The sequence below is a fragment of the Ahaetulla prasina genome, chromosome 7 (assembly GCF_028640845.1).
Source record: "Ahaetulla prasina isolate Xishuangbanna chromosome 7, ASM2864084v1, whole genome shotgun sequence".
In the NCBI taxonomy this organism is placed as follows: domain Eukaryota; kingdom Metazoa; phylum Chordata; class Lepidosauria; order Squamata; family Colubridae; genus Ahaetulla; species Ahaetulla prasina.
The window spans coordinates 2,255,547-2,279,700 of record NC_080545.1 but is presented as its reverse complement, the minus strand read 5'-3'; the positions used below and the strand labels follow the sequence as shown (position 1 = coordinate 2,279,700).

General features: G+C 42.9%; 1 protein-coding gene across 10 annotated transcripts in view; it reads right to left on the bottom strand.

Moving 5' to 3' along the window:
- The window catches only part of FRMD4A (FERM domain containing 4A), a 342,273-nt gene that overhangs the window by 33,708 nt on the left and 284,411 nt on the right, over window positions 1-24,154 (bottom strand). For all 10 annotated transcript variants that reach the window (XM_058191964.1, XM_058191962.1, XM_058191968.1 and 7 more), the window contains exons 13-14: window positions 17,936-18,074; window positions 10,703-10,844 (exon numbers count right to left, since the gene is read on the bottom strand). In XM_058191964.1, coding sequence (XP_058047947.1) covers window positions 10,703-10,844; window positions 17,936-18,074 — 281 coding nt within the window. The remainder of the gene's footprint in view (window positions 1-10,702; window positions 10,845-17,935; window positions 18,075-24,154) is intronic.

Genomic DNA, 24,154 nt, shown 5'->3' with positions numbered 1-24,154 from the left:
TCTCCAGGGAAGTGGACAGAACAATAGCCCAGAAAGAAGGAAAATATCCCAGCATCAGCCAGATGACATCACTAGAGTCCAGATGTGTAACCCACCGTGGCCTCTTTAATGGAGTTGCTATTTAAAGATGTGTTTTGTACACATCTCATGCTACACACAATTAATGTAGCAATCCAGGTGCATCCCTTGCAGGTTTCCAGCTGACCAAAATCTAACAAGAGTTGGAGGTCTTCCAGTCCAACCCTTTGCTCAAGCAAGAGACTATTTCAGACAAATGGTTGTCCAATCTCTTCTTAAAAACCTCCAGTGATGGAGCACCCACAACTTCTGGAGGCAAACTGTTCCACTGATCGATTGTTCTCACTGTCAGGAAATTTCTCCTTAGTTCTAGGTTGCTTCTCTCCTTGATGAGTTTCCATCCGTTGCTTCTTGTCCTGCCCTCGGGTGCTTTGGAGCAGGGGTCTCCATCCATGGCAACTTTAAGACTTGTGGACTTCAACTCCCAGAATTCCTCAGCCAGCAGCCCTTCCCTCCTGGGAGTCTAGAGCAGGGGTCTCCAATCTTGGCAACTTTAAGACTTGTGGACTTCAACAAAGCTGGCTGAGGAATTCTGGGAGTTGAAGTCCACAAGTCTTAAAGTTGCCAAGGTTGGAGATATAGATTGACCCCCTTCACCTTTGTAGTAGCCCCTCAAATATTGGAAGATGCTATCATGTAACCAGGTCCTTCTTTTCACTAGACATACCCAATTCCTGAAACCATTCTTCTTATGTTTCAGTCTCTGGCCCTCTAACCATCTTGGTTGCTCTTCTCTGCACTCTTTCTAGAGTATCAACATTTTTTTTATATCGTGGTGACCAAAACTGGATGTAGCATTCTAAGTGTGGCCTTACCAAGGCCTGATAAAGTGGTACATCCATCTGGAAACCTTTGTTGAGTTGCTGGAGGTGGCAGCCCAGGGACTGCTGGGTGGTTTCTCTTTGACTCACTGCCCCAGGATGAATGAAATGTCACCACAAAAGTGCCAGTATCTTACAACTCTTGACTCACAAATAGGATTTCCTACGCAGCGTAAGGGCCAAGATAACGGCTGGGAGACCATCTGGACTTACTCAGCACAGGATACGCATATTATTTCTCTCTCTCTCTCTCTTGTGCTTGTCTGCAGCCTTGGCGACAGCACACAACCGGTGTTATTCATCAAGCCAGAGGCTTCCCATATTTCAGGAAGTTCACGTCCAAGATTTGGCGATGAGAAACGATCGCCCACTGGATAACACCCAGGAGGAAATTCCCATCGGGACGCCTAGAGCCAGCTGAAATGTTAAGTGAGGCTCTCTTGCAAAGAAACCCACCAAAAGCATTTTAACTATGTGTGCAACCAGCTGGGGGGCAATTTTGTGGAAAGTCGGTCTTCAGAATATTGGGGCGATTATTTGCCTTTAGTTGCCTTTGCTTTTAGCTCAAAACACAACATATTGCACAGGTAATCCTCGGCTCGCGGCAGTTCATTTAGTGACTGTTTCGAAGTTATGATGATACTAAAAAAGGAACTTATGACCATTTCTCACACTTACGACCGTTGCAGTATCCCCATGGTCACGAGATCAAAATTCAGATACTTGACCACTATTTGTATTTACGACGGTTGGGATCACAGGATCCCCTTTTGCGACCTCCTGACAAGCCAAGCCAATGGGGGGAAGCCAGATTCACTTAACAACCGTGGGACTAATTTAACAACCGCAGCGATTCACTTAATAACAGTGACAAGAAAGGACATAAAACGGAGCAAAAGCCACTTAACAACTGTCTCACTTAGCGACAGAAATTTTGGGCTCAATTGTGGTTGTAAGTCAAGGAACATTCTCCTATGTGAGAGCTTTTCTATACAAAGGGCACTGAAAACAACATTTCTTTTTGAGTAAAATACGACTGGCGGTAGAGCTAAAGTTGGGCAGATCCTTTTGTTTTGCGGCTCTCTGCAAAGGTTCCCTCAGGTTTACACTGTATTTGTTAAATGTTTTATTTATTTTTTATTTATTTTATTTTGTCACAACAATATATGTAGGTATCATACAAAAAGATTATATAGTATATAAACACATATATGAGTAAATATAAGGAGGTATAAACATATATGTATATAGGAAGAAGAAAAAAAAAACCAATAGGACAGGAACGGCAGGCATGTTTGTGCGCTTATGCACGCCCCTTATGGTCCCCTTAGGAATGTGGTGAGGTCAATAGTAGAAAGTTTTTGGTTAAAGCTTTTAGGATTATGAGAAGAGACCACAGAGTCAGGTAAAGTGTTCCAAGCACTGATGATTCTGTTACAGGAGTCATATTTTCTGCAATCTAGATTAAAGCGGTTGACATTAAGTTTAAATCTATTGGTTGCTCTAGTATTATTGCAATTAAAGCTGAAGTAGTCTTTAACAGGAAGGACATTACAATAGATGATTCTGTGAGTTAAGCTTAGGTCTTGTCGAAGGCGACGGAGTTCCAAGCTTTCTAAGCCTAGGATTTCAAGTCTAGTGGGATAAGGTATTTTATTGTTTTCAGAGGAATGGAGAACTCTTCTTGTAAAATATTTCTGGACACGTTCAATTGTATTGATGTCAGAGAGCTGTATGTATGTTCTTTTAGGCAACCAAGTTGCTCACTCACGAGACTAATTTAGGCTTCTGAAGTACCTAGCCTTGGCTGGAAAACCCAAATTTGCCATTAAAAATGTAGAGGTTACTTCAGAACTGTAAATTTCAAGAAAATTCCCCATGCTCTTATTGTTTTGCAACAGATGGTTGCATATTTTCATCCCTGATTTACTGTTCTCCACCACTTCGTGCAGAACCTACCACACCCCGGCAAAAAAAATGTGTGAAATAATTTTAAAGTCCCATTATGCACGCTGTCATTCAAGCAGTGGATTTATGTCTGGGAATCCAGTCTTTTGCCTTTAAATAATTTGATGACGAGATTCTAATCTTTTTCTAGAAGCAGCTGCGTTTCCAATCCAACTTGGATTGGAATCAAGAAAACAACAGGAGGTAACATCGGGAGAATATGGAAGAAAGTTAAAATTATTATCCTTCATTCAGTTGAGCTCTACTCAACTCTAGAAATAATAATAATAATAATAATAATAATAATAATAATAATAATAATAATAATAATAATAATAATAATAATAATAATAATAATTCGTCGATATATCACACAGTCCTAAACGCTTGGGAAGTGTTCGACTAGTGATCTGTGATAGGAAATCCAGCATAGTTATCTTGTTTGCTGTGTATACTGTCATTTTGTGTAAATAAAATAATAAAAAGACTTTAGCATTGCTAAAACCGATTCACTAAAATGGCAAACACATTAATAGCACAACCCATGATCACAGTTTCAACCGAGAAACTGAGCATCTATTAGACCAGGGGTCTTCAACCTTGGCAACTTTAAGCCTGGTGGACTTCAACTCCCAGAATTCCCCAGCCAGCTTGGGTGGTTGGGGGATTCTCGGAGTTGAAGTCCACCAGGCTTAAAGTTGCCAAGGTTGGAGAGCCCGTATTAGACCAAGCCAAGTCCTAAAACTTTAGAGAGAATTCCTGGAAGTCTGACATTCAGAGACATTGGCCATCAACAAACACATAGAGATAAACAAGATCTACACACTATTCAAAAGAGACAATCAAAAGGCTAAAAAGGAAGCAAAAAGACCAACAACACCTCCTTCCCAGCAAATCAACATCTAGATGAGCAGAGATTAACACCATCTTTTTATCTAGCTCACAATGAGAGCTGTAAATTACATTTTGTGCCCTGTCCCTTTGCTTTGTTATTTTCCTCTAAATCTCTAGTTTTTTTAAATGAAATCATACCTTCTTCAGTTTAATGACAATATACACTGAGAGCGTATGCACCAAAGACAAATTCCTTGTGTGTCCAATCATACTTGGCCAATAAAGAATTCTATTCTATTCTGTTCTGTTCTGTTCTGTTCTATTCTATTCTATTCTATTCTTCTACTCTACTCTTATTCTATTCTATTCTATTCTATTCTATTCTATTCTATTCTATTCTATTCTATTCTATTCTATTCTATTCTATTCCATTCCATTCCATATTTTCTATTCTATTCTATTCTATTCTATTCTATTCTATTCTATTCTATTCTATTCTATTCTATTCTATTCTACTGCATTGCATTGCATTACATTGCATTCCATCCTATTATTTGTACCCTGTGACTATTAAGTGTTGTACCTTATGATTCTTGACTAATATATCTTTTCTTTTATGTACTCTGAGAGCATATGCACCAAAGACAAATTCCTTGTGTGTCTGATCACACTTGGTCCATAAAAAAGTCTATTCTATGATAATAGAGGGGCAGGGTTTTTGGTTTGCTTTTCGACACCCGTCCGTCCTCTTTTATGTTAGATTAATAAACAAGAGGAAACATGACACATCCTACTTTGGGTTCCTGAATGAAAGCCAGGATAAAAGTCGAATAAGTCACCAATAACAGGATTCAAGCATACCAAATAAGGGTCTGCTGTGGGAAGAGGGGGCAGCTAAGGCGAACTTTACCAATGTCTGGAATTCAATCAACAAAACACCCACATTCCTAAAGGCACTTCCTGGGCCTTCCCTTATCTTGTTTAAACGATCAAGAGGTGGGGGTGTCAAAATAAACAAATGGAAAGGCCCGGATCAGCTTGCAAACAAACCCACAGATTGTTTGTGGCACCTCTGAAGGAAGAGGGGGGAAAATACTTCCCCTGATAGGCTCAAAGGAGAACAAACTGGAATGCAGATTAATTTGAGTTAACTGGTAAACGATCAAGAATAGGAATAGAAATAGGATAGGGATAGGACAGAATGCAGAATAGAATAGAGTAGAATAGAATAGATTAGAATTGAAAGAGTAGAGTAGAGTAGAGTAGAATAGAGTAGAGTAGAGTAGAGTAGAGTAGAGTAGAGTAGAGTAGAGTAGAGTAGAAGAGAAGAGAGGAATGGAATGGAATTAGAATAGGATAGGATAGGATAGGATAGGATAAGATAGGATAGGATGTAGATTACAGAATAGAATAGAACCGAATAGGTTTATTGGCCAAGTATGAGTGGACACGCACTGAATTTGTCTCCAGTGCAAGAAGCTCTCAGTGTAGTACGAACAACAAAGTGATCCAAGAAGCTTCTTCAGTGAAGAAGCTTCCTAGATGAGAAGCAAAACATTTTCAAGGGAAAAAAACCCCCAGGAAAGTCCAGTTGCTTTTTTGGAAAAAAAACCAACAACTTTGGGACAACCATGGCTTGGATGATTAAGAATCTCCATTGACATTGGATGTAATGGACATCTTAAAAAACAACAGCAGCTCTATGCCAGGATCTTTCTATCCACCTGCCATCCTATCACCAACACCAAGTATTTCCTGCCACCCAAAACCCACCACTCAGACTTGGTAGGATATGGCCAACCCGAAACCACATCCTTCAACTGCCGCATCTGGAAGCAAAGCAGATGTTCCCTCTTTGGTAGCTGCTCCATCCTCTTCCCCATGTCCAGTCTCCTGCTTTCCTCTCCATCCAGAACAAGAGCGAGTTGGTAACATCTGGAGCAGAGGTGGGTTTCAGCAGGTTCTGACCAGTTCTGGAGAACCGGTAGTGGAAATTTTGAGTAGTTTTGAGAGCCAGTAGTAAAAATTCTGACTGGCCCCGCCCCCATCTATTCTCTGCCTCCCGAGTCCCAACTGATCAGGAGGAAATGGGGATTTTGCAGTTACCTTCCTCGGAGTGGGGAGGGAATGGAGATTTTACAATATCCTTCCCCTGCCACACCCACCAAGCCATGCCACACCCACAGAACCGGTAGTAAAATTTTTTGAAACCCACCACTGATCTGGACCATAGCAGCTGATGCCTCTTCCATCTTGACACTGCAGCCAACAACAGATGGGCCTGCCGTCTTCTCTTTTAGAGACTCTGTTCCAATGTTTACGACTTCCAACACGAGCCAACTAACCAACTAATAACGGTGGGAGCTGGTTGTATCCTAGTTACCACAAAATGTTTCCTCCCAGTTTCCAGAAATGCCTCGATTGTATTTCTCTCTCGGTTCAGCAGAACTGAATTCTTCAAGATAAGAGTAGAACACCACTCCCATTTTTAAGTAAATGTTTCAGTTATAGAAAGTTTAGGTTTGTATTTCTTTTTTTTTTTTTAAGAAAAGAACATTATGTGTAGTTATCCTGGACGCAGAATAACAATGGACTGAATAAAAACAAAATTGATTGACCAAGGTTTATGGCCATTACTTATTCTCTGAAAAGGACACGCTGTTCTTTCCCCTTAAACTATATTTCGGGGAGACAGAATAAATTATATTTCGGGGAGATAGAATAAATTATATTTCGGGGAGATAGAATAAATTATATCTCGGAGAGATAGAATAAACTATATTTCCAAGAGATAGTTTTCTTCCTACTGACACCCAAACATATATTTCCTGGGCTGAGGATCTAACACGGGCACCAAAGCTCCAGCTGGAATCTCAAAATTTTAATCAAAACCAGAGGAGATTTCCAAATAAGGATTTTCGTGGTTAAACAAGAAACACATTCTCTAAGCCGCCTGACTTCTGGCAGGCAATCTTCTCAGCGGTATAATATTTGCTTTGGTGGCTGATGGCTACCCCTGCTTTGAACTGACAAGCCCCTCTTGGAGGTCTCAGGAAAAAAAAAAAGATTGAACACAGATGCAGATACCACCACTAATGGGGAGAAACGTAGTAAGGTAGTCCTTGATTTATGACCACAATCGAGCCCAAAATTTCTGATGCTAAGTGAAACGTCTTTTAAGTGAGTTTTGCCCCATTTTACGACTTTCCTTGCCACTGTTGCTAAGTGAATCATTGCAGTTGTTAAGTTAGTAACCTGGTTGTTGAATAAATCTGGCTTCCCCATTGACCTTGGTTGTCAGAAGGTCGCCAAAGGGGATCACGTGACCCTGGGACACCGTGACCGTCATGAACACGAGTCACGATAAACACAAACATGATACCTCTGAATCATGGTCCACAAGGCATCCGAACAAACAACATTCACCAATTTGCATCACATAAAAAAGGTGTTTAAAGGCCAGTGCTCAGATAGACGAGCCCAACTCAAAGTGCACTGACGACAACGCCTCGAATGGTGACGAAATGTTTGCAAACAAATTGCCAAGCTCGGAGCTCAGACCAACAGCCTGCAGTTCTTACGTTGTCCATTCCAAAAAAGTTTTTAGCACTTAAGTTGCTCTCTAGCTGAGATCTAGCTGAAAAAATAGATTTTTAGCTGTTGGTCTGGTCTACTTTTTTCTTCCTCTGCTTTTGAGACGGAAGAGACGCACAAACAGGGAGCTCACAAGAGTGCAAAACTTGAGCCAAGTTGCCACAAACACTGGAAGACACTCTAGTTCAGTGATGACTAATCTTTTCCAGACCGAGTGCCCAAAGCGCGCTCACATGCTCCCAAACTCCCAAAATGCAATGCACATGCGCCCCTCCACATGCACCCTGCCCCCGTGCGTGTGCCCACCCCCACATGTGTGCACACACTCCCCCATACTCACGCCCCCCACAGGCATGTGGGGGGTCCCCTGCACGTGACCCCCGCTCATGCACAGATGCCTCACATGTGCCCCACCCCCTGCACATGCATGGCAGAGATGCGGAAACAAACTGGCCAGCGAGAGGCGTGCGCGGATGCACCGGCAGAGCTGAACCGGGGTGACAGTTCGTGTGCCCACAGAGGGGGCAGTGTGTGCCACTTCTGGCACGCATGCCATGGGTTCACCATCACGACTCTAGTTTATCACTACCGCTATGTAAACAGCCACAACTCTTCTCTTTCATCTGTACAAAATGCCATTTGGACCTTATCCTCTATCACAACAATTTACCTTATACGGCAACCTGTACCTAGTAAATCCTTCTCCCGTGCTTGGAGGGCTAAATAACAAGCTCTAAGCCAGTGGTTCTCAACCTGTGGGTCACGACCCCGTTGGGGGTCGAATGACAATTTGCCAAGGGTCGCCTAAGACCATCGGAAATATGGGACTCGAAGAATGGCGCTCCAATGGTTGACTCCACAAGCCAGCTGCAGGCTCTTCAAATCGTTAGCCGAATTCGGCTTCAGGTGCGATGAATTAAAAAAGAGAGAAATCTTTGCTCTGATGTCTCCCTCTCAAGCCAGCTGCAATCACTCCCAATCGCTAGCCTAATCTGGCTTCAGGCGCCATAAACTTAATAGGGGAGGAGTCTCCGCTTTAATGCCTCCGTCCTCAAGGCAATCGCAAGCAGTTCAGATCGCTAGCCAATATGGCTTCAGGCGTGATAAATTCAAAAGAAAAATAATTTTACGGTTGGGGTCGCCACATCATGGGGAATTGTATTAAAGGGGTCGCAGCACTATAAAGGTTGAGAACCACTGCTCTAAGCTTAACTCAAAGGCGAAGGAGTTTTATTCCAGTTTGTTTTGATCCCTGCTTGGAACCGTTGGCCAAAAAAAAACAAAAAACGGAATTCTTAACTGGTTTCCTAATCTCACTTCCTCTTGTTCTGAACATTTACACTTGGACCTTCCAAAGCCACTCCACTCTCAACTCACAAATGAAGACCGATTCCCGGTATAGAATTTCACTAAATTGCTTTTCCACTCTCAATATTTAGACTGCAGCGCCGAGGGTAGAATCGCACAGTTTGAGCCATCCAGGATAACCTATGGTTTCATTCAAGAGACCCATGATATGTTTACAACAACCGGTTGTCATACTGCACTTCAACATGACAAGAGCTCTTACGCCGTGACAATTTGTTCCCCTGTCAAACTGCAGCTCTCATTGGATCCCTTAAATATTTGATGGGAGCTACGACAGCTCCTTCTCTGAAGAGTAGAATGGAATTTATCATCTGGCTCAGCCAGTGTAACTTGTTGGCTGTGTTTGTAAGAGAGACAGAAGTGCAGTTCCTGTGGCTAATGAGAACTAAACTTAGGACACTACACAGATACTCAGCTTCTTGTTCCCAAATGTTCAGTCAATAAAGCCCCCAGGAGGAATGGTAAAGACTGAGAAGGGTAGAATTAGTAGCAACTTATCAAGGAGAGAAGCAACTTAGAACTAAGGAGGAATTTCCTGACAGTTAGAACAATTAATCAGTGGAACAACTTGCCTCCAGAAGTTGTGAATGCTCCAATGCTGGAAGTTTTTAAGAAGAGATTGGACAACCATTTGTCTGAAGTGGTGTATGGTTTCCTGCCTAAGCAGGGGGTTGGACTAGAAGACCTCCAAGGTCCCTTCCCACTCTATTATTCTAATTTACTTAATTTTCTAATTTCTTGTGGGTACGATTACAAAGGGCTTGGGGTCCAGACAAACAATACGAAATGAAAAATACGGGGGGGGGGGGGGAGGGCTGAAGATGCTGAACGTGGAAGACCAGTAGCTAATTTGGGAACCAAAAATCTAGAAGCAGCTCTTCTGACTGAGCCATCTTATTAAAATGGCAGAAGCTTTCACCAGCTGTAGCTCACTTCATCGAATAGGTTGAGTAGTTTGAGCGGCTGGACGGAGACAAGGTTTCAGCTGGAAAGGAGGGCGTGGGGAGGGGAAGGTAAGTCGGTTGCGCGGATGCAGATTGTATGAGGGGGAGACTGCACTTCTCAAGGGCCATGTGCTAAAATCCATTGGGAAGGTTGACGCCTTGTGAGATGGCCCGAAATCTTTTGAGATAGACTGACCTTTGGCAATCTCTTGCTCAAGGCTGTTTTTCATGTCTGAAAAACAGTGGCTTTGAGGGATGTAGCAGGGTGTCTTGGGGATTTAAATATTCTGATAAGGTACTTGTAATCTCTTTCACACACAACTCTGCATCATCAGAGAAGAGCAACAAAGATGATTAGGCCTTTGGGGTCTAAAATACACAAAGAACAGCGACAGGAATTGGGTATGTCTAGTTGAATGAAAAGAAGGACTAGGGGTGACATGATAGCACTGTTCCAATATTTGAGGGGCTGCCACAAAAAAGAGGGGGTCAATGTATTCTCCAAAGCACCAGAAGGCAGGACAAGAAGCAAGGGATGGAAACCAATCAAGGAGAGAAGCAACGGGTCAGGATCGAACTACTGCTGGCAGTCAGCAGAATTAGCCTGAAATTCTGCATTCTAACTACTGGGCCTAACTATTGGGTGGTGAAATCCAGTCTTTTTTTACTACTGGTTCTGTGGGCATGGCTTGGTGGGAGTGGTGTGGTGTGGTGTGGATACTGCAAAATCCCCATTCCCTCCCCACTCATGGGGGAAGGATATTGCAAAATCTCCATTCCCACCCCATTCCTGCTGCAAAATCCCCATTCCCTCCCCTCTCCTGGGGGAAGGATATTGCAAAATCTCCATTCCCACCCCATTCCTGCTGCAAAATCCCCATTCCCTCCCCTCTCCTGGGGGAAGGATACTGCAAAATCTCCATTCCCACCCCACTCCTGGGGCCAGCCAGAGGTGGTATTTGCCGGTTCTCTGAACTGCTCAAAATTTCCGCTACCGGTTCTCTAGAACCTGTCAGAACCTGCTGGATTTCACCCCTGGCTCTATCTATGTATTATTACAGTCAGTTCCTGGGCATTTTTGTTTTAAGTTGAAGAACCAACCCAAAAGGGACTTACCTGATGACAAAAGGCTCCCACTGCTGCCGCTGATAATCTTCCCTTTGCTGCCCATGTTGGCTAGTTTGGAGGTCTTCAAAGTTCCAGTTTCCGTCAAGTCAATGGCGATTTCACTCAGGCTTCTTGTGGCGTGGATTTTGGACTGAGGAGAAAGGAAACGAAGACCTTCGTGACTAAGAAACAGAAACCTTCTCTTGGATATTTCCTTCGGTGGGCCCTCAGAAGGTTTCAGCACCAACCTCTTATCACCTATGCACGACACTTTGTCAAAAGGAGGAAGAACCTCACACTTCTCCCCCAAATAACTGGGGAGGGTCTTCTGCATGACCTTGGTGCTAAATACCGGAGATGTTGAGAGACCTGAGGTGATTAAATCATGAGGATGATGTTGATGACTCCTTAACAAAATCATTGAATCCGATTATGCTACCAAAATCACGTGAAATTTTCTTAAGTTCAGCAGTTGACCTCCACTCATGCCCAACTCGCAGTTAAGTTTCACAAGTTACATCCAATACACAAAATGAATGAGTCATGGTCTAAGACTGTGTTTGTTTTTTTTCCAAACTTGGCAACTTTAGGAGGTACAGATATCAACTCCCAGAAGTCAACTCCTGGAATTTTTCAGCTCTGGGACCTGAAATCCACACATCTTAAAGGTGTCAAGTTTGAAATACATTGGTTTAAGACAGGGGTCTGCAAACTTGGCTCTTTTAAGACTTGTGGATTTCAACTCCTAGAGTTCCTCAGCCAGCTTTGCTTAAGTTTTAAAAGTGCCAGTCTTCAAAGAGTCTTAAAAGAGCCAAGTTTGCACACCCCTGGTTTAAGACGACAAAACACTTCAGAAAAAGTTACTGTAGTTTCTTAAGCCGTGCTTCTAAATGTTGATAGAACCTATCATTGATGATTAATGCTAAAAGGGTTTTTTGGTGTGCTAAAGATGCATTTTTTAATAAATCACATCTGTTTGGCCGTAACTCTGAATCCTGATATATCTTACATGGGTTACCTTGAAACTTCTACAGTCTATGTAATGATGGTATCCAAAATCACTATTTTTTCAATGATCAACTCTCTTTCATAGAGATAATCGTCAAATTAACACTCCTGTTTTTCACATGCGATATTTAATTTCAACTATAAACAATCTATAAATCTATAAATATATTTGCTCAACTCCTTCTTAGGGCAGTTAATTTGTAAGCCATGTCAACAAGACATTCCTGTGGCTCTGGTTACAATTCTTCATCTGGTAAGTGATACACTAATGTCATTTTTTTTTTTTGCAAGATAGGAAATCTCAATTTAACCAATTCAATAATCAAATTTGTCTCAAGGGCCTCATGGCATATTCCTACAGGCCTTTGATCTGTTTTTTTCACGCTGTTCAGTAAACTGAGGAGTGTTTTTTTTTTTTACTTTTAAAAGCATTTTTTCTTCGGCCAAGTTCTTTGTTACAGTTTTCACTCCTTTCAATTCCTGATGAAAAAAATATGGAGGTTTATTTTGCTTGGGCTAAACCAGAGGTCAGCAACCTGTGGCTCTGGAGCCGCATGTGGCTCTTTCAGCCCTCTGCTGCGGCTCCCTGTCACCAGTCAGCTCCATAATTGATAGGGCTTTCAGTTAGGACAGGTAGAGGAAAAAGGAAGCCATGCTAGGAGGAGACTCTATGGTGGGGGAACCGGACTTCCAGTTGGCTGAGGAAAAAGGACGCCATGCTAGGAGGAGACTCTATGGTGGGGGAACTGGACTTCCAGTCGGCCGAGGAAAAAGGACGCCACGCTAGGAGGAGACTCTATAGTGGGGGAACCAGATTTCCAGTCGGCCAAGGAAAAAGGACGCCATGCTAGGAGGAGACTCTATGGTGGGGGAACTGGACTTCCAGTCGGCCGAGGAAAAAGGACGCCATGCTAGGAGGAGACTCTATGGTGGGGGAACCGGACTTCCAGTCGGCAGAGGAAAAAGGACGCCGTGCTAGGAGGAGATTCTATGGTGGGGGAACCGGACTTCCAGTCGGCAGAGGAAAAAGGATGCCGTGCTAGGAGGAGACTCTATGGTGGGGGAACCGGACTTCCAGTCGGCAGAGGAAAAAGGACACCAGGCTAGGAGGAGACTCTATGGTGGGGGAACCGCACTTCCAGTTGGCAGAGGAAAAAGGATGCCATGTTAGGAGAAGACTCTATGGTGGGGGAACTGACTTCCAGTTGGCAGAGGAAAAAGGACACCAGGCTAGGAGGAGACTCTATGGTGGGGGAACCGCACTTCCAGTTGGCAGAGGAAAAAGGATGCCATGCTAGGAGGAGACTCTATGGTGGGGGAACCGGACTTCCAGTCGGCTGAGGAAAAAGGACGCCACGCTAGGAGGAGACTCTATAGTGGGGGAACCGGATTTCCAGTCGGCCGAGGAAAAAGGATGCCATGCTAAGAGGAGACTCTATGGTGGGGGAACCGGACTTCCAGTCGGCCGAGGAAAAAGGGCACCACACTAGGAGGAGACTCTATGGTGGGGGAACCGGACTTTCAGTCGGCCGAGGAAAAAGGACGCCACGCTAGGAGGAGACTCTATAGTGGGGGAACCGGACTTCCAGTCGGCCAAGGAAAAAGGACACCAGGCTAGGAGGAGACTCTATGGTGGGGGAACCAGATTTCCAGTCGGCCAAGAAAAAAGGACGCCATGCTAGGAGGAGACTCTATGGTGGGGGAACCGGACTTCCAGTCGACCGAGGAAAAAGGACGCCATGCTAGGAGGAGACTCTATGGTGGGGGAACCGGACTTCCAGTCAGCTTAGGAAAAAGGACGCCACGCTAGGAGGAAACTCTATGGTGGGGGGAACCGGACTTCCAATCGGCCGAGGAAAAAGGACGCCATGCTAGGAGGAGACTCTATGGTGGGGGAACCGGACTTCCAGTCGGCCGAGGAAAAAGGACGTCATGCTAGGAGGAGACTCTATGGTGGGGGAACCGGACTTCCATTCGGCTCCAGAATTGAATGGGGGGGAGGGCGGGGTGCTTCCGGTTAGGGCCTTTGTGGCTCTTTTGAGTGTTTAAAGTTGCTGACCCCTGGGCTAAAACAAATACCAAAATTCCAGGTCTCAGTCATAAACATCACCTTTGATGAAAACAGCCACTAAAAAGGGAAGGAATTTCCTTCCCACGTGGATGGATTCATTATTAGCCGGATGATGGAGTCAAGGTGATTAATGGTGGTTTAGGAGAGCCTTTTGAAACCCAACTCCTCCAATAAAAGATTTTAATTATTTCTCAGGGCAAAATGGTTTCCTTCAATATGGGGTCGCCTATAAATCTCATTGTCCGTGTGCCCCTTCCAGACTTCTCTCATTCAAAAAACATTTAAAATATTCAAAGCAACTCTTCCCTAAGTCTGCCAAACTTTGTTCTGAAGGATTTCGTTAAAAAAATGAGCTTCCAACCAGTTTTGTTTTAAAAATCCACAAAGGATTCCTAGTCCTTTCAGATGGACTTTCCATACGTAAAAGTTTTATCTCCAATAAGAAAAAAATCTTATAATAGGCAATTCTTATACAAAACAATTCTTATACAAAAATACAATACAAATTGTATTTCCCAGTTAGCTTTAAGAACACCTTTATTCCCTAAAAATAGGAGTCTGAAAGTGAACTTCTGAAAGCCAAAATCGGGGGGGAAAAACCTATATATACATTTACTACAAAAAGAACAAATATCAATGATTTTGAATATATAAGTGGCAACTTTAGAACTGCTTTATCAGATATCAGTCACTTCCTATTCTAAATTAAACCCCCACAAGTTAAAGGTAGTAAGTAATAAATAAATACACCAAAATACACGAGTAAGTTCAAGATATTCGTAATTGATTGTCCCTTGAGTCTGAAATCGCCAGTTATAAATTCATCCACTATAAATAATAATTCATTTGTGATCATTACTTAGGTTCCTGTTACTTGGGGGAAAAAAAAATTAGGATTTCCTGCTTGAGCAGGGGGTTGGACTAGAAGACCTCTAAGGTTCCTTCCAACTCTGTTATTCTGGAAATCCACTGAACATTTTTCAGCCCACCCATAAGCTGAGGTGCTGCATTTCCAAAAGACATTTTCTAAATAATTTTGGAGATATAGGCCACCCTGCTGAATTCATTTGGCTGCGTTACTTTTAAAAAAAAACAACACTCAAGGGGCTTTCAAACTCCCAGAGAAGTGCCAAGAAGAGCCGTCAAAACGCAAGGGCCCAGAAGGAAAGAAACATCGCTCAAAATCATTGTCTTGAGCCAACACTTGCTGATTTTTCTCTGAAACAAGACAGAAGCAAAATCTGTAGGATCTCTACGGCAGGGAAGGATGGGGTCTCAGCCGAGGGTCCCATAAAATTAAACACGATGCTTCAGCAGCGGGAAAAATCAGGTTCAACGCTCATATTGTTTAGAAGACTCTCAAGTAGGGAGATCCTGACATAAACAGGATTAGCCAAACAATTTATAACATTCAGAGGCGATGCCTGCTTACATTTCCCGTCAGGGTATGAACATTTAACCACCCTGAAGAGTGGTTAAACATCTCTTTAAATCTTTGCTTAGAGAAAAAAAGAAATAGAGAAAGTTTCATAAACACTAAATGTCTGGAATTTCTCAGTCATCCAGGTCATGGCTGTCCCAAAGGTACTTTTTCAAAAGGCAGCTGGGCTTTGTTTTTCCTTGAAGAGGTTTCGCTTCTCGTCTGAGAAGCGTCTTCAGTTTCGTCCATCCTCCACCATTCACCCCGAACCGAAGAAGCGCTTTTTTTAAAATTTATTTTGTCACAACAGAATACACAAACAATTGTTATAGATAAAACAACATATTTTGAAGAAAATATACATATATGTATAAAAATATGTATCAACTATATCAATTAGATATGATGAAGGGAACAATAGGACAGGAACGGTAGGCACTTTTGTGCTCTTATGCACGCCCCTTATAGTCCTCTTAGGAATGGGGTGAGGTCAATAGTAGACAGTTTTTGGTTGAAGATTTTGGGATTTAGAGTAGAGACTATGGAGTCAGGTAATGAGTTCCAAGCATTAACAACTCTGTTACAGAAGTCATATTTTCTGCAATCAAGTTTGAAGCGGTTGACATTTAGCTTGAATCTATTTTTTGCTCTTGTAATATTGCAATTGAAGCTGAAGTAGTCTTTTATAGGAAGGATATTGCAATAGATGCAATAGCTTCTTGGATGAGGAGCGAAACCTCTTCAGGGAAAAACACAGACAGTCCAGCTGCCTTTTGAAAAAAAGCACTTTTGGGACGCCATAACAGCAATGCCATGATATTCAGAATCCCTATAGAAAGGAACAGTTAATCATGATTTGTGAGCATTCACCTCCATCAGGGAAAATGGCCTGAAGGCTGCTTCTTCCTCTAGGTGATCGCAAACTGTGGTTTGTTTGGAGGTAGCAGCGTGGTTCAACCAATATTTTTCAAGTTAAAGTAGGAAAAGGAACTTGTTTCTCAAAAAAGTTATGCCTCTGAGTGATAGAACAATCACAAAACAAACCATAGATGGTTTGTGGCTTGGCACAAGAAAATCCTGAAGTGCCTTTCTTAACATGAGCTGAGCTACCTGTCTACTTGTCTGAAGACGATTTGAAAGAGGGGAATCCATGCATGAAAGAGAAGGAGAAGTTCTTTCCGCAGAAGCATTAAATTGACTCAATTCATCTGAATGCAAAGCCCAGATAAAATTTCTTAGGATGAGATGGTTTCCTTGACTTGCTTTCTGACTTTAAGCCAGAATTCCCTATTAGCAAATGTGATAGGAAAGCCTGAAGCTGGCCTATCAGAAGAGCTACATCGGGTACAGTACACAACCATGAAATTTTTCCATAAACCATGATTGCTGAACCTATGGATGATTTTAACTTATTTTTATGGAAATTGTTGCTTTTCTTCATTGGAACAATGAGCGCTATGGACTCCTGCAATACCAAGAAACATTATTTCTAGTACCCATTGACTTAAAAAGAGCAGATCAGAAAATATGATCCAGTTCATGGCCTGGAAAGGTCCACTGGACTATGATCCAATTCGTAGATTGAAGAGATCCCCACGTTCTGCAAACCACGGTTCCCTACGCATTTCTCCCTCTCAGAGAACCTGCAGACCCTTGGCTACGAATCAAAAGACTCAAGAGTGGAGGAGAAGAGATTTCAACCGTATCTGGAAGCCCACCTTGGTCCTAATGACTCATGAGTTACGTAAAAAGGAATCACAGAACGGCCATAAAATCACAAAACTCACTTTGGCCATGTCATGCGGTGGGATTTCACTGGAGAAAGCAATTCTGTTGGGAAGAGGAAGTGGTCAAAGGTAACCAGGCCATCGAAGAACATGGTGGCTTGACACCATCAAAGCCAACACTAGACAGAACATAGAACAACTCAAAGAAATGGTGCAAGATTGGAAGATGTGGAGAGACCTAGCCCATAGAATCACCAAGAGTTGAACATGATTGAATGGACAACCATTCCTCCTCCTTTTCCTCCTCCTCCTTTTCCTCCTCCTCCTTTTCCTCCTCCTCGTCCTCCTCCTCCTCCTCCTCATCACCACCAAAGAAGAACTCAAAGAAATGGTGCAAGATTGGAAGATGTGGAGAGACCTAGCCCATAGAATCACCTAAAGTTGAACATGATTGAATGGATAACCATCTCCTCCTCCTCCTCCTCCTCCTCCTCCTCCTCATCATCATCATCATCATCATCATCACCACCACCAAAGAACAACTCAAAGAAATGGTGCAAGATTAGAAGATGTGGAGAAACCTAGCCCATAGGATAACCACCACCTCCTCCTCCTCCTTCTCCTCCTCCTCCTCCTCCTCCTCCTCATCATCATCACCAAAGAACAACTCAAAGAAGCAATGCAAGATTGGAAGATGTGGAAGCACCTGGCCCGCAGAATTGGCAAGAGTCAGACACGACTGGATGGACAACATCATCATCAGAACATCCATGTTAGACCACAGTATCCAAAAACCAGAAGGAATGGAATCACATTTTTTCCAGACTAAAACTTCTATGAAATGGAAGAAGCATTCACGAATGCCTTTCAATGAAATGTATTGCTCCAAAGAGGTCCTTCTACATCCCTTCTTTTCTCCTTATTCCATTTTCTTCCAAGGACATCTGGTTGGAAGAAGGTCTACACAAAAGTCTACACTGAACCGTTCTCTTCCCTCGGCCGCTTACGGTCTTTACCTTGCTTTGCTTCCTGTCCAGGTAAAACTGGTGTTGACTGATAGCCATAGCCCAGATGGACTTGATCAAGGCAGGACACGCGTACCAAGTGTGCACAGCAATTCCACTATGTCCGAAAGTCCTCCTGGTCACCGATGCCCTAGAAGGACAGGAGAAGAGCACAGTCAACGGAGAAAGTGACTTATAAGTCTTTCTTACAGTAGGACAATGTTCCCCAAACTTTCTGTCTTGGCGGCCCCGTATGGGGTGGGTTTTGTGTGAGGGGCGGGCACGTTGCTCGCGTGAGTTGAGCTGTGCGAGCGTGCGCCCGCCGCTAGTTTTACGCATGCACATGCTCCAGTCATGTGGCCCGGTTGCAAATGGGCCCCTGCTGTAGAGCATCATTTTGCTTGCTGTTACAGGTGGCCCTTGTTGTACAATAGTTCATTTAGCGACCAATTGAAATTACAACAGCACTGACAAATAGTGACTTAGGATCGTTTTTCACACTTACGACCATTACAGTATTCCCCCCTCCTCAGGTCACATGATCAAACATTCAGACGCTCGGCAACTCACTCATATTTATGACGGTCGCAGTGTCCTGGGGTCACGTGATCTCCTTTTGCGAGCTTCTGACAAGCAAAGTCAGAATGGGGAAGCCAAATTCACTTAACAACCGTGTGACTGACTTAACGATTGCAGGGATTCACTTAACAACGGTGGCAAGGAAGGTCTTAAAACGGGACAGAATTCACTTCACAGCTGTTTCATTCAGCAACAGAAATTTTAGGCTCAATTGTGCTCGTGAATTGAGGATTAACCGTATTAAACATTTTAAAAAATAATTTTATTTATAGTTTTTTTCTTTAACATCCATAAATGCTTGGTGAACAGTGTATTGTCTGGGTCAATATACTATTTACACAATACTACTCTGTGGTGGGTTGCTCCTGGTTCTGTCCGGTTCTTGCAAACTGGAAGTAAAAGTGGCGGGAGGCTCTGCCGACCCGCCCGGAGGTCATAATGGACGATCTGCGCATGCGCAGAAGGCATTTACCGGTAATTTACTTTACTACCAGTTTGCAACGGGCACTCGCATTCCCGTTGCAAACTGGTAGTAAAGGTAAGTAGAACCCACCCCTGTTACTACTAATAACAATATTATTTAAATAATAATCTCTCACAGAGAGGGACTTCTCAGGGTGCCGTCCGCCAAACAATGTCGGCTGGCGGCCCCCAGGGGAAGATCCTTCTCTGTGGGGGCTCCTACTCTTTGGAATGAACTTCCCCCTGGTCTACGCCAAATACCTGACCTTCGGACCTTTCGCCGCGAATTGAAAACATATTTGTTTATTCGCGCGGGGCTAGCTTAAACTTTTTAAACTGTTTAGTTTTTAAATTTTAAATTCTATTTATGTTTTAAATTGGGGTTTTTAGATTTTAAATATTTTAATTTCTCGGCCAATTGTGTAATAAGTTTCTTAATTTAGTTTTTAAATTGTATATTGTGTATGTTTTTTAGCCTGGCTGTACACCGCCCTGAGTCCTTCGGGAGAAGGGCGGTCTAGAAATTCAATAAATAATAATAATAATAATAATAATAAATATGCATAATCATAATCCCTCAACTTCTAACACCTGTGTATACATAATAATTATAATGCATTCTATTATATGTCAATAATACTTAATACCATTTACCCCATTTGTACTTTCTACTTCTACCCTATTAAACTTTAAAGACATTCACTTCCCCTACGAGTTGGCTCCCAGATCCTTCTGGCTCTTTCCTAAGCCTTTTCATGCATTGAGATGGAAATATTTTGCTACAGATAATTTTAAAAACAGATCTTTCCTAAAACCAGCATGGTTGCAATTGCTTGGCTTCCAACTCTGGAGCCATTGAGCAATTCTGTCTTAAAATACCATCCCTTTTGGCTAAAAGCCTAGAATCTGAAGTATGTTCCTGCTGGATCCAGATTTCCTAATTGGCAGTTACACCCTGACTTATCTTTTTCCCTTTTTTTAAATTATTGGATTAATTACCTCAACACATTCTACGCTGATGTTAATATAATCTGGTATCCTTAAAAAGCAAGGTGGAAATTTAAAATTCTGCGCAATTACCGGTAAATGCCTTCTGGACACAGAATATGGATTTATTTTTCTCCTTGGAACATCGAAATGACATGGAAAATTTCAATTTGGTTATTATCGTGGTAGCCGAATTAAGGTGTTGCGTTTCCCCAAAAGGAAACAGTTTTGTTTTGAATATTTAACATTGTGAAGTTTGCCAAGCTCAGAAATTCCTTTTGCCGGTAAATATCACCAGCTTTTCCAGACTAATACCCTTGAAATGGAAGGAAATATTTGCTCAAGGTATTCCTACTTAGCTATCATAAACTCCAAAAATTTTAATTTCCTAACATGGATGCTGTAAGGGATAAATTTCTAATAGCGTGTGATATAAATTTATCTGAAATGCTGTAGGGTTTCCTGCCTATGCAGGGGGTTGGACTAGAGGACCTCCAAGGTCCCTTCCAACTCTTGTTATTCTAATTCTAAAATGCAGACATTCAAAAAGTTGAGGAATTTTTTGTGACAGACAGGAACCGACATCCTATGGGTGACTATATATTTTCTTAGTTATCCAGGTAGTCCTCAACTTATAACAGTTCATTTAGTAACCGTTCAAAGCTACAAGAGCACTGAAAAAAGTGATTTAGGATTGTTTTTCATACTTATGTCTGCTGCAGCATCCCCAGGGTCCCAGGGTCAAAATTCAGACAACTAACCCATATTTATGACGGTTGCAAGTGTCTTGATGGGGTCACGTGATCACCTTTTCTTAGATTACCTCTGACAAGCAAAGTCAAGGGCGAAGCCAGATTCATTTAACAACCGTGCTACTCACTTAAGAAACGCAGTGATTCACTTAACAAATGTGGCAAGAAATGAGGCAAAAGAGACTTAACTGTCTCACTTAACAACAGAAATTTTGGGCCCATAATTTCGTGGTATGACTGGTAATTTGATGGATGCATTAATGAGCATTTATCTGCACATTCTTTTTCTCCATTGATGTGGACAATAAGTTCGATTTGATTCCTAGATATTGTAATTCTTTTTTAAAAGTCAGTTCATATCCATGCGGTGTGTTTTCCCAAACACAGAACGTGATCCACTGGCGTGGAGAAGTTTACATTTAAAATCAAGCCGCCTCAAGCAGCACAGAGCACACAAAATAAATTGCTTGCTTGTATCCAAATGGAGGGAAGAAACACAAACTTTAAGCCCCAAGCACAAAGTTCAACTTCAGTGCTTCTCTCTCATCTTCCTGAAATGTTTTCTTTCATGTGAATTCTGCCCATGGTCGCTGGAGAAGGGCATGGGGGGTGACATTTTTGGAATTCTTATGATAGGCCTTTTTGCGTCGAAAGGAATTTTTGCCATCCCAAATAAATTTAGCTGCTGCCACCTTGAAGATTGTATACTTGTCACACTGTGCAAATTTTCCTAATGGGTTTTAAAACAACCCCAGATGATTAGGTAAAGGTAAAGTTCCCCTTGTGCATATGTTCTAGTCGTTCCCGACTCTAGGGGGCGGTGCTCATCTCCGTTTCAAAGCCGAAGAGCCAGCGCTGTCTGAAAAAGTCTCCCTGGTCATGTGGCCGGCAGGGCTCAATGTCAAAGGCGCACGGAACGCTGTTACCTTCCCACAAAAGCTGGTCCCTAGTTTTCTACTTGCACTTTTTACCTGCTTTCGAACTGCTAGGTTGGCAGAAGCTGAGACAAGTCACGGGAGCTCATCCCGTTACGCGGCACTAGGGATTTGAACCGCTGAACTGCCGACCTTTTGATCAACAAGCTCAGCCTCTTAGCCGCTGAGCCACCGTGTTCCCCCAGATGATTAAGGGAAGGTAAATCAGGATTTCCAAACTGTTAATTGCAAACTGAGAAAGCAGAGTTTTTCAAGGTTAGTAACTCTAAGATGGGTGGACTCCAATTCCCAGAATTGGCTGGCTGGGGGATTCTGGGAGTTGAAGTCCACCATCTTAAAGTCAGAGGGATGGGATTTAAGTGAAGCATGGCGGTCTAGTGGTGAAGACCCTTCCCTTTCATTCAGAAGGTTGGGAGTTCAATCCTAAGCAGCAACAGATGTTTCTGTCTCAGGACGCAAAAAAAAAAAAAAAATCTGCTGTGAACTCCAGATAGGTGTCAGGAAGGGCATCCGGCCAGTAAATGCTCAGTTCCATTCAGTTACCCCGACCATACCCCGAATTAAGAGATTACAGAATTGTGAAAAAGGGAGTTAGAGGATGAGTTTTAGGAGGAAGATGAAAAAATGCTGTGCGAAAGTAAAACATACCATCTTCCAAGAAAAAGAAATGAGCTGATTAATTCATGCAAATGAGTCCCAACGCCTTGTTCATTTGCGTAACTCTTTTTTTTGGCAGAAGGAGATGGGAAGGAAGTGAAATCCTAAATGCTAAATTCTTACTGTGCCAAAATCCAGGCGTTGTGAAATTCACCGGATTTTATTTGATCGTATTTATGACGGTCGCTGTGTCCCGGGCTCACATGATCCCCTTTTGCGACCGTCTGTCGAGCAAAGTCAATGGGGAAGCCAGGTTCACTTAACAACCGTGTCACGAACTTAACGACTGCTGTGATTCACTTAACAACGGTGGCAAGGAAGGCCGTAAAATGAGGCAAAATTAACTTGACAGCTGTCTCATTCAGCAATGGGAATTTTGGGCTCAATTGTGCTCGTAAATTGAGGATTAACTGTATTAACTTTAAGGTTAGCGGGGAAACCAGATTCGCTTAAGAACCACATTACTGATTTAACAACTGCAGTGATTCACTTAACAACGGTGGTCATAGAAAGGTTGTAAAATCCAGTGGTCAAATCTGAGCCGGTTTGCTACCGGTTCGCTGGCTGCGCATGCATGCTGTGCGCCAAGCACGCACTGCACATGTGCAATGTGCACCAAATGCACACTGTGCTCATGCGCATGTGCAGTGTGCACCAAAAGGAGGCTTGGGAAGGTAGTAGAACAGTGAGGGCAGAGGGATCAGCTGTGCCGCATGAGTTAACTTCGCTAGAAAGCAGGATTTCCTACTTTCTAGCAAAGCTAAACCGCCCGGCACAGCTGATCATCGGAAATACCGGTTCGGAGGAATTGGTAGCTTTTTTAAACTACTGGTTTGACCATGGCGATAACTTTTTTATACTACTGGTTCACCCGAACCGGAGCGAACCGGTAGCATTTCACCCCTGGGCCAATCTCACTTGAAAAAAGCCTCGCTTAGCAACAGACCTTTTGGGCTCAATTGTGGTCGTAAGTCAAATACTACCTGCTATCTACTAGGAAGGCAATAGGTAAGCGAGAGCTATTAAAGCATGGCTAGCCAAGCAGGAATAAATCAGTTTATTCCTTCCGTGGGAGAACACCGGAAATATCTTGAGAGTTCTTGGCTGGAGTCCGAAATCAAGAAAAACCCCTCCAAAGAAAAAGTCAAAAGCAAATCCTCTCGGTTGCCCACAATCCCAGATGGACAGGCCTGGGTCATTGCAGGGAGCCGAGTTTGCAGAAACTCCCTCGTCCTTTCTCTGCGCTTATTCATTTCACTGGGATTGCACAGAAGAATGTTTTTCCCCCCCCGCACCATGGACTCTGGCCAAACTCAACAGTTTGGAGGAACAGAGAGTTCAGTCATAACGAGAGTATAATTAAAAGTTCACCGGATCTACAACAATTGCTTCTCACCAAGTGTTAATCCCCAGCCTGCTGCAGAAACATGGGACAGCCCCACACCGATATACAGAACACACACATACACACACACAATGCAGCTGTGAAACGCATTATAAGTTGACAACCGGCAAGGAATGCACACAACGGCACAAAAGACCCGTAATTAGGACTCTTTCTTTGGGCTGAAAAACAATAGAAAACATTCGGGATGCGAACAGTGTCTCAAGTTTGCACAGAAGGAGGTTTTAAGCTTATGAATCACTTTGCACAAAGGTGGATACCTGTAGTATAAGCCAGGAGTCTCCAACCTTGGCAACTTTTAAGACTTGTGGACTTCAACTCCCAGAGTTGAAGCTGAAGCTCTGGGAGTTGAAGTCCACAAGTCTTAAAGTTGCCAAGATTGGAGACTCCTGGTATAAGCGGATACTCAAAGTGGGAGATGGAGACCATGGAATCCTTGACTTACAAACATTCG